Source organism: Leucoraja erinacea, chromosome 18, assembly GCF_028641065.1.
Source record: "Leucoraja erinacea ecotype New England chromosome 18, Leri_hhj_1, whole genome shotgun sequence".
NCBI lineage: Eukaryota > Metazoa > Chordata > Chondrichthyes > Rajiformes > Rajidae > Leucoraja > Leucoraja erinaceus.
The window spans coordinates 41,894,270-41,907,617 of NC_073394.1; the positions used below are offsets into that span (position 1 = coordinate 41,894,270).

At 47.0% G+C, this 13,348-nt stretch overlaps 1 protein-coding gene across 1 annotated transcript in view; it reads left to right on the top strand.

Annotated features, from left to right (window-relative positions):
• Nucleotides 1-12,723, top strand: part of LOC129705969 (beta-adrenergic receptor kinase 1-like) — a 36,553-nt gene extending 23,830 nt beyond the window's left edge. The window contains exons 11-12 of the mRNA XM_055649944.1: nt 8,646-8,773; nt 12,601-12,723. Coding sequence (XP_055505919.1) covers nt 8,646-8,773; nt 12,601-12,699 — 227 coding nt within the window. The 3' untranslated portion in view covers nt 12,700-12,723. The remainder of the gene's footprint in view (nt 1-8,645; nt 8,774-12,600) is intronic.
• Nucleotides 12,724-13,348: the final 625 nt, after the last annotated feature.

Here is a 13,348-nt window from a genome sequence, read left to right on the forward strand (position 1 = left end):
GTGATGGTCTGGGCTGCGTCCACAGCTCTCTGCAATTTCATGAGTTCTTGGATGGAGCTGTTCCCAAACCGCTCTGGGATGCATCCCGATAAAACGCTTTCTCCGACTCATATGTAGATTTTGGTGAGAGTTGTTGGGGACATTTGTTGATCTCTGCTTCAGAGGGCGGTGGAGGCAGGTTCTCTGGATGCTTTCAATAGCGAGCCAGATAGAGCTCTTAAAGATAGCGGAGTCAGGGGATGTGGGGAGAAGGCAGGAACGGGGAACTGATTATATATATAACCATATAACAATTACAGCACGGAAACAGGCCATCTCGACCCTTCTAGTCCGTGCTGAACACGTATTCTCCCCTAGTCCCATATACCTGCACTCAGACCATAACCCTCCATTCCTTTCCCGTCCATATAACTATCCAATTTATTTTTAATTGATAAAAACGAACCTGCCTCCACCACCTTCACTGGAAGCTCATTCCACACAGCCACCACTCTCTGAGTAAAGAAGTTCCCCCTCATATTACCCCTAAACTTCAGTCCCTTAATTCTCAAGTCATGTCCCCTAGTTTGAATCTTCCCTACTCTCAGTGGGAAAAGCTTATCCATGTCAATTCTGTCTATCCCTCTCATCATTTTAAAGACCTCTATCAAGTCCCTCCCCTTAACCTTCTGCGTTCCAAAGAATAAAACCCTAACTTGTTCAACCTTTCTCTGTAACTTAGTTGCTGAAACCCAGGCAACATTCTAGTAAATCTCCTCTGTACTCTCTCTATTTTGTTGACATCCTTCCTATAATTAGGCGACCAAAATTGTACACCATACTCCAGAATTGGCCTCACCAATACCTTGTACAATTTTAACATTACATCCCAACTTCTATATTCAATGCTCTGATTTATAAAGGCCAGCACACCAAAAGCTTTCTTTACCACCCTATCTACATGAGATTCCACTTTCAGGGAACTGTGCACAGTTATTCCCAGATCCCTCTGTTCACCTGCATTCTTCAATTCCCTACCATTTACCATGTACGTCCTATTTTGATTTGTCCTGCCAAGATGTAGCACCTCACACTTATCAGCATTAAACTCCATCTGCCACCTTTCAGCCCGCTCTTCCAACTGGCCTAAATCTCTCTGTAGACTTTTGAAAATCTACTTCATTATCCACAACCCCACCTATCTTAGTATCATCTGCATACTTACTAATCCAATTTACCACACCATCATCCATATCATTGATGTACATGACAAACAACAGTGGACCCAACACAGATCCCTGTGGCACCCCACTAGTCACTGGCCTCCAACCTGACAAACAATCATCCACCATTACTCTCTGGCATCTCCTTCATTCAGCCACTGTTGAATCCATCTTGCTACTCCACCATTAATACCCAACCATTCAACCTTTTTAACCAACCTTCCATGAGGAACCTTGTCAAAGGCCTTACTGAAGTCCATATATACAACATCCACTGCTTTACCCTCATCAATTTCCCGAGTAACCTCTGTATATTATCTCTAAGTAACCTGTCCATTAATTTGCCCACCACTGACGTCAAACTAACAGGTCTACATTTGCTAGGTTTACTCTTAGACCCCTTTTTAAACAATGGAACAACATGCGCAGTACGCCAATCCCCCAGCACTATTCCCGTTTCTAATGACATTTGAAATATTTCTGTCATAACCCCTGCTATTCCTACACTAACTTCCCTCAATGTCCTAGGGAATATCCTGTCCGGACCTGGAGACTTATCCACTTTTATATTTTTCAAAAGTGTCAGTACTTTTTCTTCTTTGAACCTCATAGTTTCCATAGCTACTCTACTTGTTTCCCTTACCTCACATAATTCAATATCCTTCTCCTTGGTGAACACCGAAGAAAAGAAATTGTTCAATATCTCCCCCATCTCTTTTGGCTCTGCAGATAGCTGTCCACTCTGACTCTATAATGGACCAATTTTATCTCTCGTTATCCTTTTGCTATTAATATAGCTGTAGAAACCCTTTGGATTTACTTTCACCTTACTTGCGAAAGCAACCTCATATGTTTTTCTAGCTTTTCTAATTTCTTTCTTAAGATTCTTTTTACATTCTTTATACTCCTCAAGCACCTCATTTACTCCATGCTGCCTATAATTATTGTAGATCTCTCTCTTTTTCCGAACCAAGTGTCCAATTTCCCTTGAAAACCATGGCTCTTTACAATTTTTACTATTTCCTTTCAACAGAACAGGGACATAAAGATTCTGTCCTCTTAAAATTTCACCTTTAAATGTCCTCCATTTCTCTTCCACATCTAGGGACAGAAGGGACAGAAGTTTAGGGGTAATATGAGGGGGAACTTCTTTATGCAGAGAGTGGTGGCGGTGTGGAATGAGCTCCCAGTGGAAGTGGTGGAGGCAGGTTCATTGGTATCATTTAAAAATAAATTGGATAGGCATATGGATGAGAAGGGAATGGAGGGTTATGGTACGAGTGCAGGCAGGTGGGACTAAGGGGAACAAAATTTGTTCGGCATGGACTTGTAGGGCCGAGATGGCCTGTTTCCGTGCTGTAATTGTTATATGGTTATATGGTTATATCTTTCCCATAAAACAAAATGTCCCAATTTACTCCTTTTAAATCCTTTCGCATCTCCTCAAAGTTAGCCTTTCTCCAATCAAAAATCTCCCCTGATTGGGGATGTTCAGCCAACGTGTGGGGGGGCGCTGCCTTGGCGGCGGCCGTGTCACAGTGCGTTGGTTTTTTTGGCTTTTTGTGTTTTTTTAGTGTGTTTTAAAGTATGTGTTTGGTGTTTGTCGGTGTGTTTTATGTGTTTTGGGGTAAGGCGGAAACCACTTTGGTCGCCTCTTCCATGGAGAGGCGACTTTTTCCAGGTCGCCTCCCCCGTGGCCTAACATCAAGGATCGGCGTGGGCTTTCCCGGAGACGCACTTGGGGCTTCAGCGGCGGGCGCAGCGTGGACTCTCGTTGTGGAGCAGGTGAGCCCTCGTTGGAGGGGAGCGCACCGTTTCGCTGGCTCGGGGCAGCCGGCAGCCTTAGGTCGCGGTCTGCAGAGCTCCAACTGGTGTGGTGTCTATGGCCCGGGGTCCCTCGTGGGGGACCCGGGGGGGGGGAGGAAGCCACCACTGCCGTCCCGCAGACAACTTCTACCGCGGGTCCGGCGTGGACTTGTCATCGCCCCTGGAGGGGAGCTTCGACCGCCGGCCCTGCGGTCTGCGGTGCTTCTGGCTGCGGCGGAGACTTTAAATCTCGACCGCCGGCCTGCGGCCTACACCAACTTAAAGCCGCGGTCTCCGGTGATGAAGAGCCAATCCTGGACTGACTCTGGACTCTGGTCCTGTCCACGGGGGGGAAATGGAGGAGGACTGGCCAAATTTTGTGCCTTCCACCACGGTGGTGAGTGCTGTGGTGGATGTTTGTGTTGCATTTTTGTTGTGGTTGTGTGTTCTTTGTTGTTGTGCCGCTGCAGACGGCCTGGGTTCCGCCGACCCTGGTTGTGTGGCAAATGGATTCTATCTAAATCTAAAATGATCACGTTGAATGGCGATGCTGGCTCGAAGGGCCGAATGGCATACTCCTGCACCTATTGTCTATTGACATGCCAAAGTTCCTAAGCCTTTGAAGGAAGTAGAGGCCTTTGTGTGCTTTCTTGATCGTTGCTTCAATATGGATTGTCCAGAAGACGGTTGATGATATGGACTCCGAGGAATTCCCAGAAGTTAATCTGCAAGTCAAATCAGTAGTACAAAAGGCTAATGCAGTGATAGCATTTATCTCAAGAGGCCCATAACACAAAAACAAGGTTGCAATGTTGAGGCTTTAGAAGGCGCTGGTCAGGCCCCATTTGGAATATTGAGAGCTGATTTGGGCCCCATATCTGAGGGATGATGTGTCGGCTCTATAGAGGGTCAGAGCAGGTTTACAAGAATGATCCCCGGAATAAGAATAAAGGGGAAATCTTTTAGGACCGAGGTGAGAAAAACATTTTTCACACAGAGAGTGGTGAATCTGTGGCATTCTCTGCCACAGAAGGTAGTTGAGGCCAGTTGATTGGCAATATTTAAGATGGAATTAGATGTGGCCCTTGTGGCTAAAGGGATCAGAGGGTATGGAGAGAGTATTATCGGTGTGGAATGAGCTTCCAGTGGAAGTGGTGGCGGCAGGTTCGTTGGTATCATTTAAAAATAAATTGGATAGGCATATGGATGAGAAGGGAATGGGGGGTTATGGTATGAGTGCAGGCAGGTGGGTCTAAGGGAACAAAGTTGTTCGGCACGGACTTGTAGGGCCGAGATGGCCTGTTTCCGTGCTGTAATTGTTATATGGTTATGTTTGTTATATGGAGAGAAGGCAGGTACAGGATACTGATTTGGATGATCAGCCATGATCATATTGAATGGCAGTGCACCTATTTTCTATGTTTCTATGTTTCTGTGAGTGGGTTAGCATATGATTAGCATTTGTCGGCACTGGGCCTGTGCTCGCTGGAGTTTAGGATGAGGGGGGAGGTCATTGAAACTTACCGAATAGTGAACGGCCTGAATTATGTGGGTGGAGAGGATGTTCCCGCCAGTAGGGGGGTCTAGGGCTGGAGGTCACAGCCTCAGAATTAAAAGACGTTCCTTTAGGAAGGAGATGAGGAGGAATTTCTTTAGCCAGTTGGTGGAATTCGTTGCCACAATGGCCGTGGAGGCCAAGTCAGTGGATAGGTTTAAGTCATGTGTCCCAGATAGGGCAATGAAATTCTTGCTTTGCTTCAGCACAACAGAATATTGTAGGCATAAATACAGAACAGATCAGTGTGTCCATATACCATAGAATATATATATATGCACACATAAATAAAGAGATGAAGCGCATTAGGCTGTTATAGTTCATAGTTTGTTTGAAGTTGTGTTTAATAGTCTGATGGCTGTAGGGAAGCAGCTATTCCTGAACCTGGATGTTGCAGATTTCAGGCTCCTGTACCTGCAGCAGTAACAACTCGCTAGTTGAGGAGCTCAACCATTTTTTCGCCTGGTTTGAGCTGAATGAGGCAGAGCCTGCACCTGCAGCCGCACCCAGCACCGACAACCCGCCACTCGCTGTGAGTACGGAGGACGTCAGAAGAACACTCCGCAGGGTCAACCCCAGGAGGGCTGCTGGACCAGATGGCATCCCAGGGAGGGTATTGCAGGACTGTGCAGACCAGTTAGCGGAGGTTTTTAGCGACATCTTTAACTTCTCTCTGTCAACGTTCACTGTCCCTAAATGCTTCAAGACTGCTACCATCGTGCATGTACCCAAAAAAACATTCATTATGAGCTTGAATGACTATAGACCTGTTGCTCTAACTTCAACTGTGATGAAATGTTTTGAACGGCTGGTCCTGGACCACATTATGTCCTCACTCCCATCCACCCTGGATCAGCATCAGTTTGCGTATAGAGCTAATAGGTCAACGGAAGATGCCATCAACATAGCTCTACATTCTGCACTGACACATCTGGAGCGCCCTGGCTCATATGTGAGGATATTATTTGTAGATTTTAGTTCTGCATTTAATACCATCATCCCCAGCAGAATGGTGGACAAACTGTCTGATCTGGGTGTTAATGCAAACACATGCAGATGGATGAAGGACTTCTTAACAGACCGCCCACAGACTGTCAGGATGGGGTCCAATCGCTCCCCAGTCCTGACGCTCAGCACAGGAGCGCCACAAGGTTGTGTGCTGAGTCCCATCTTGTATACAATATACACTTACGACTGTATACCAACACACAGTACAAACAGGATCATCAAGTTTGCGGACGACACGACTGTGGTGGGACTGATAAACAACAACGACGAGTCTGCCTACAGGGATGGAGTCCAAAAACTGACCGTCTGGTGTACCAAAAACAACCTGGTACTCAACCCATCAAAGACAAAAGAACTGGTTGTTGACTTCAGGAGGAAGAGGAGAGAGGAACCTGCTCCCTTATACATCAAAGGAGACATGGTGGAGAGAGTCAACGACTTTAAGTTCCTGGGAATAAACATCTCCCAGGACCTCAAATGGCAAATGAACACCGTCACTCTCGTGAAGAGGTCTCATCAGCGGCTGTATTTCCTAAGGTCTCTACGGAGAGCTAACGTCTCACAGCCGCTGCTGCTGTCCTTCTATCGATGCGCCGTGGAAAGTATCCTCACCTATGGAATCCTGGTGTGGGTTTGCCAGCTGTACTGTGGCTGAGAGGAGGGCGCTGCAGGGAATTATAAAAACTGCGCAGCGCATTACAAACGCTAACCTGCCCTCCTTGGATGACATATACAAGGCCCGATGCTTGCGCAGGGCCATAAATATCAAGAAGGACACATCCCACCCTGCCAACCACCTTTTTACTCTGCTACCCTCCGGGAGGCGATTCAGGTCTCTGCAGGCTCGCACTGGTAGACTAAAAAATAGTTTCTACCATTGTGCGATAAAAGAGCTTAACTCCAATAGTGAACACTGGGAAGCAAGAAGTAACTTCGAGGAATACCGCTAAATTCTTTTAATCTCTTTTAAAAATGTATTTATATTCTACTATTAACTGTACATATGTGCATTGGTGTTGTGTTGTATTTCTTTTAACGGAGGAGAAGCAAATGGAATTTTGTTGCTCAGTTTTGTGCAATGACAATAAACATATTCAATTCTATTCTATTCTATTCTATTCTATTCTATTCTATTCTATTCTACCTGAAGGTGGCGGGGAGATGAGTGTGTGGCCAGGATGGTGTGGGTCCTTGATGATACTGCCAGCCTTTTTGAGGCAGCGACTGCGATAGATCCCTTCGATGGTGGGAGTTCAGAGCCGATGATGGACTGGGCAGTGTTTACTACTTTTTGCAATCTTTTCCGCTCCTGTGCGCTCAAGTTGCCAAACCAAGCCACTACTGTGCACCTGTAGAAGTTCGAGAGAGTCCTCCTCAACATACCAACTCTCCGTAATCTTCTCAGGAAGTAGAGGCGCTGATGTGCTTTCTTTATGATTGCATCAGTGTTGTGGGACCAGGAAACATCTTCGGAAATATGCACGCCCAAGAATTTGAAGCTTTTGCCCCTTTCAACCATCAACCCGTTGATATAAGCGGGACTGTGGGTCCCCATCCTACTCCTTCCAAAGTCCACAATCATTTCCATGGTTTTGCTGGTGTTGAGGGCCAGGTTATTGCGCTGGCACCATATGGACAGTTGCTCGATCTCACTTCGGTACTCTGACTCATCCCCATCAGTGATACGCCCCACAATAGTGGTGTCGTCAGCGAACTTGATGATGGAGTTCGCACTAAGACCGGCTACACAGTCATGAGTATAGAGTGAGTACAGTAGGGGGCTGAGCACGCAGCCTTGAGGTGCTCCTGTGCTGATTGTTATCGAGGCTGACACATTTCCACCACTACAAACAGACTGTGGTCTGTGAATGAGGAAGTCGAGGATCCAATTGCAGAGGCATGCGCAGAGATCCAGTTCTGCGAGTTTGTTAACCAGCTTGGAGGGGATGATTGTGTTAAATGCCAAGCTGTAATTAATGAATAACAGCCTGACATATGAGTTTTGGTTGTCCAAGTGGTCCAGTGCGGAGTGGAGGGCCAGCGAGATCACATCCACCGTTGATCTGTTGTGGCGGTAAGCGAACTGCAGTGGGTCCAGGTTTTTGTCGAGGTAGGAGTTGATTTGCTCCATGATCAACCTCTCGAAGCACTTCATCACCACTGGCGTTAGTGCCACTGGTCGATATTCATTGAGGCACGACACCTTACTCTTCTTGGGCACTGGTATAATTGATGCCCTTTTAAAGCAGGTGGGGACCTCAGACCTCAGAAGTGAGAGGTTGAAAATGTCCGTAAAAACTCCAGCCAGTTGGTCTGCACAGGTTTTTAGAACACGACCGTGTATACCATCAGGACCAGGCGCTTTTCGAGGGTTCACCCCTCTGAAGGATTTCCTGACGTCGGTTCTGTGAATGGGGTCTCGAGATAGATAGATCCTTGAGCAGTCTGGGCATCAGAAGTTATGTAGAGAAGGCAGGAGAATGGGGTTCGGAGCGAGAGGCAGACCAACTATGATTGAATGGCGGAGTAGACGATGGGCGTGCTGCGTAGGTTCACGAGATTGATCCCTGGGATGGCGGGACTGTCATATGAGGAAATATTGAAAAGACTAGGCTTGTATTCACTGTAGTTTAGAAGGATGAGGGGAGAATCTTATAGAAACATATAAAATTATAAAAGGACTGGACAAGCTAGATGCAGGAAAAATGTTCCCAATGTTGGGCGAGTCCAGAACCAGGGGCCACACAGTCTTAGAATAAAGGGGAAGCCATTTAAGACTGAGGTGAGAAAAAAACATTTTCACCCAGGGAGTTGTGAATTTGTGGAATTCCCTGCCACAGAGGGCAGTGGAGGCCAAGTTACTGGATGGATTTAAGAGAGAGTTAGATAGAGCTCTAGAGGCTAGTGGAATGAAGGGATATGGGGAGAAGGCATGCACGGGTTATTGATTGGGGACGATCAGCCATGATCACAATGAATGGTGGTGTCGGCTCGAAGGTCCGAATGACGTAATTCTGTTCCTATACTTTATATAAATTTGTAGTTTTCAACCAATTTTAACCTTTCTTTAACAGGTGGAGATTTACTGAGTCTAGTTGGAGCGAGTCTTTTGCTTGAGGTTGAGGTAAAGTTTTATGTGGCTGAGATTATTTTGGGCATTGAGTTTATTCACCAACATAACATCGTCCATCGAGATATCAAGGTCAGTTTCCAAACTCTCTCCGAACTAAATCCAAACACCAATTAATAGTCATAGTCATAGAGTGATACAGCATGGAAACAGGCCATTCAGTCCAACTAGCTAACACCGACCAACATCCTCCATCTACACTAGCCCCACCTGCCTATTTTTGGCCCATCTATCTATATTACTAAAAGTCTCATCTTGATCACTTCCTGTTTGCACTGCATATTGATTTTAGAAAAAACGCTAGCACTTATGGCTGTGATTTATGGTCATCTTACTCATAGTCCACTTCCGCTGCGCAGGACAAGAGGAATTTTCCCAGTTGAGATTCTCTCTCCTGTCAATCACGCCATGAAGGCCACGCCCCTTCCGGTGGGAGGGGGAGGGACCATAAAACCCAGAAATGTTGAGTGCCTCAGTCATTCTCCGCAAGATGGGGGAGCGAGAGGGTCACGTCTCTCAGTCTGAGCTGTGAATAACACTGAACACATGTCTACTAAACAGTGAGTGCCCTCAATATGGTTTGAAAATGTAGTTTGAAAATGCAGTTTGAAAATGCAAAAGTTAGTTTTGGTTTGAAAATGCAAAAGTGTTTGTTGGTTTGAAAATGCAAAAGTCCTGGTTGCTTTGAAAATGCTAAAGTGTTGCCCGCTTTGAAAATGGAAAAGTGTTGCCTGTTGCCTGCTTTGAAAATGGAAAAGTGCAGTATCATACCACTACAAGCAGGGTGCAATTCCACTAAATTCAAGTGCAATTTCATACTACGTCAAGCAGGTTGCAAGGCCACCAAATTCAAGTGCAGTTTCATACCACTTCAAGCAGGGTGCAAGGCCACCAAAGACAGAGAGTCGCAGCCTCTCCCTCCCCCATCTTGCAGAGACTGAGCCACGCCCACACTTCCGGGTTTTATAGTCCCTCCCCCTTTCCATTTGGCAACAACCACTTTTCCATTGCCAAAGCAGGCAACAACCACTTTAGCATTTTCAAAACAAGCCACACTTTCAAAACAAGCCACATTTTGAACAACAATCAAGACTTTAGCATTTTTCAAAATAACCAACACTTTAGCATTTTCAAAACAAAACAACTTTTGCATTTTCATACTGCATTTTCAAACTACATTTTCAAACCACATTAAGGGCACTCACAGTTTAGTAACATAGAAACATAGAAAATAGGTGCAGAAGTAAGCCATTCGGCCCTTCGAACCTGCACCATCATTCAATACGATCGTGGCTGATCATCCAACTCAGTATCCCATCCCTGCTTTCTCTCCATATCCCCTGATCCCTTTAGCCACAAGGGCCACATGTGTTCAGTGTTCTTCACAGTTCAGACTGAGAGACGTGACCCTCTCGCTCCCCCATCTTGCGGAGACTGCCTGAGGCACTCAACACTTCCGGGTTTTATAGTCCCTCTCCCTCCCACCGGAAGGGGCATGGCCTTCATGGCGTGATTGACAGGAGAAATAATCTCAACATTTTTTTAAACATTAATTAGTGTTTTATTTTTCATCGATGGGAAAAACCCTCTTGTCCTGCCCAGCGGAGGGGGACTCTGAGTAAGATGGCCAAAATCACAGCCGTAAGTGGTCCTCTTGTCCTGCCCAGCGGAAGGGGGACTCTGAGTAAGATGGCCAAAATCACAGCCGTAAGTGGTCCGTTTTTTCTAAAATCATTGCAGTACAAACAGGAAGTGGTCAAGATGAAACTTTTAGTAATATAGATAGTATGTTATAGGGTGATATATTGTGTTGTAGGAGGTGTAAATGTGTTATAGTGTATTACATTGCATAAAAATATGTTATTGTGGAGTGTTATCATGTACTACATCGAGTGCGGATCCGTTTACCCAATGCAATATTCCACCACTCACCCATAGACCCCAACTGCGCCGGCACGATAGATGTTTTAAAGTTTAAAATGGCAATAACTTGTAAAATATAAGATCAGTGTGAGTGCATCTCACTCTCCCTCTTCAGTAGCCCCTATTCTTGTGTCCTCCTCTACTGTTTTGTGGGTAGTGTGTCCTCAGCCATCTGCCAACGGTGCGGGCTCCACCTAACCCGCACCTACTTTCTGCTTCCTCCCCCCCAACTGCACCCCTCACTTGTAAAATATAAGATCTCCTCCTCTCTCCTTCTCTCCGTCCCCCACCCTCCTCCATTACCTCGTCATCTTCGTTACCCTCTCCTCCTCCCCTCCCCCACTCCCTCCATCAGCTCTCCCCACTATCCATTCCCCTACCCCACTATCCATTCCCCACTCAGCCACTCCATCCCTCCCTCCCTCCATAACCCCTCTCCCCTCTCTACCTCCTTGACATCATTGTGAGGTGGAAGCTGCTGTTTTTTTAAATGTAAATGAGATACCATTGTGATGTAATTGTGGGATGGAACACTACTGACGGGCAGTTTATGTAAATGAGATCCCATTGTGACGTCATAACCTCCCAACTGCCAGTGCAAGTTCAAGTGATTTTTCTCAAACTGGATTTTGTAAAGTTTAAAATGTGAATAACTTGTAAAATATGCCATCAATCTGAACGAAATTTGATACAACACACGACAGTACAATTGTAAGTAAGGTGGGCTATCGTGTACCATTTTAGCATAATTCAGGACATCACAGACAGATAGACAGACAGATAACAAATGGTGGACGGTGGAGGCAGGTTCTCTGGATGCTTTCAAGAGAGAGCAAGATAGGGCTCTTTAAAATAGCGGAGTCAGGGGAAGTGGGGAGAAGGCAGGAATCACTGACTGGCGGTGCTGGCTCGAAGTGGAAGTGGGACAGGAGTGGGCGGACACAATGCTGCACTCAAAGACAATATACAATGTTGACAGGACTCGAGGGTCCCGAGCACCAGGGATAGGTTGGGGCTGGCTAGGAGCGCAGAAAGGTGAGTGGTGATTTATAGAGGGCTATGAAACCAGGAGAGGAATAGATGGGGTGAACGCATAGTCTCTTGGCCAGAGGTTTAAGGTGAGAAGGGGGAAAGATTAAAACTTTAATAAGAATCTGAGGAGCAATTTTTCCACATGGAGGATAGTGGGTCTGTGGTACGAGCTGTGGGAGGAGGTCTTTGAAGGGGCCTGAGCTACAGGGAGAGGTTGGACAGGCAGTAAACTTTCTCTCCTCTCTGCCTCCTCCCTCTCTCCCCCCCTCTCTCCCTCCGCTCTCTCTCCTTCCCCAATCTATCTCTCTTAATCTCTCTCCCCTAATCTCTCTCTCCCTCACCCCCTCCTCTCCCTATCTCTTTCTCTTCCCCCTCCCTCTCCCTCTCTCTTCTCCTCTCTTCCCCCTCCCTCTCTCCCCCATCCTCTCCCTCTCTCTTCTCATTCCCTCTCCATATCTCTCCCCTCTCTCACCTTCTCTTCCCCCTCTCTCCCTCTCTCTCTCCCCCTTCTCTCCATTTGTCTTCCCCCTCTCTCCCCCTCCCCAATCTCTCTTCCCCACTCTCTCTTCCCCACTCTCTCTTCCCCAATCTCTCTCCCCCCAATCTCTCTCCCCCTCTTCCTTCTCTCTCTCTCCCGCTCACCCCCTCTCTCTCCCCCTCTCTCCCCCTCTCTCTCTCTCTCTCTCTCTCTCTCTCTCCCTCTCTCTTCCCTACCTCTCTCTCTCTCTCTCTCTCTCTCTCCCTCTCTCTCCCCCTCTCTCTCTCTCTCTGTGTCTCCCCCCCTCTCTCCTTCTGCCTTCCCTCCTCCCTCCTTCTCTCTCCCTCTCTCTTCCCCCTCTCCCCTCTCTCTCTCTTTCTCCCACCTCCCTCTCTCCTATTCTCTCCACCCTCTCTCCCTCTTTCTCCCCCCGCCGCTCTCACTTTCTTCCCCCCTCTATCCCCAGCCCTCCAACCTCCTACTAAGACGGGACGGTCACCTCGCGATTTCGAACTTTGATCGGGCCTGGGATCTGTCACATAAACTCCCCACCGGCTCAGTGTGAGTATCCCCCTCCCCTCCATCCTCTTCCTCTCCCTCTCCCTCTCCCTCTCCCTCTCCCTCTCCCTCTCCCTCTCCCTCCCTCCCTCCCTCCTCTCTCTCTCCCTTCCACTCTCTCCTCTCACTCCCTCCCTCTCTCCCTCTCTCTCTCCCTCTCTCCCTCTCCCTCTCTCTCTCCCTCCCTCCCTCTCTCTCCCTCCCTCTCTCCCTCCCTCTCCCTCTCTCCCTCTCTCTAATAGGGTTGAGCTCTTCATTAGGATGGAGAGTGACATTGTTAATTCAGAAACAAGGGTCCTGAACGTAAAGAAAGGTGACTTTGAGGGTATGAGACGTGAATTGGCCATGATAGACTGGCAATTGATTCTTAAAGGGTTGACAGTGGATATGCAATGGAAGGCATTTAAAGGCTGCATGGGTGAACTACAACAAGTGTTCATCCCCAGTTTGGCAAAAGAATAAATCAGGGAAGGTAGTGCATCCAAGGGATAACAAGGGAAATCAGGGATAGTATCAAAACAAAAGATGAAGCATACAAATTAGCCAGAAAAAGCAGCCTACCAGAGGACTGGGAGAAATTCAGAGTCCAGCAGAGGAGGAAAAATGACTTAATTAGGAAAGGGAAAATAGATTATGAAAGAAAACTGGCAGGGAAC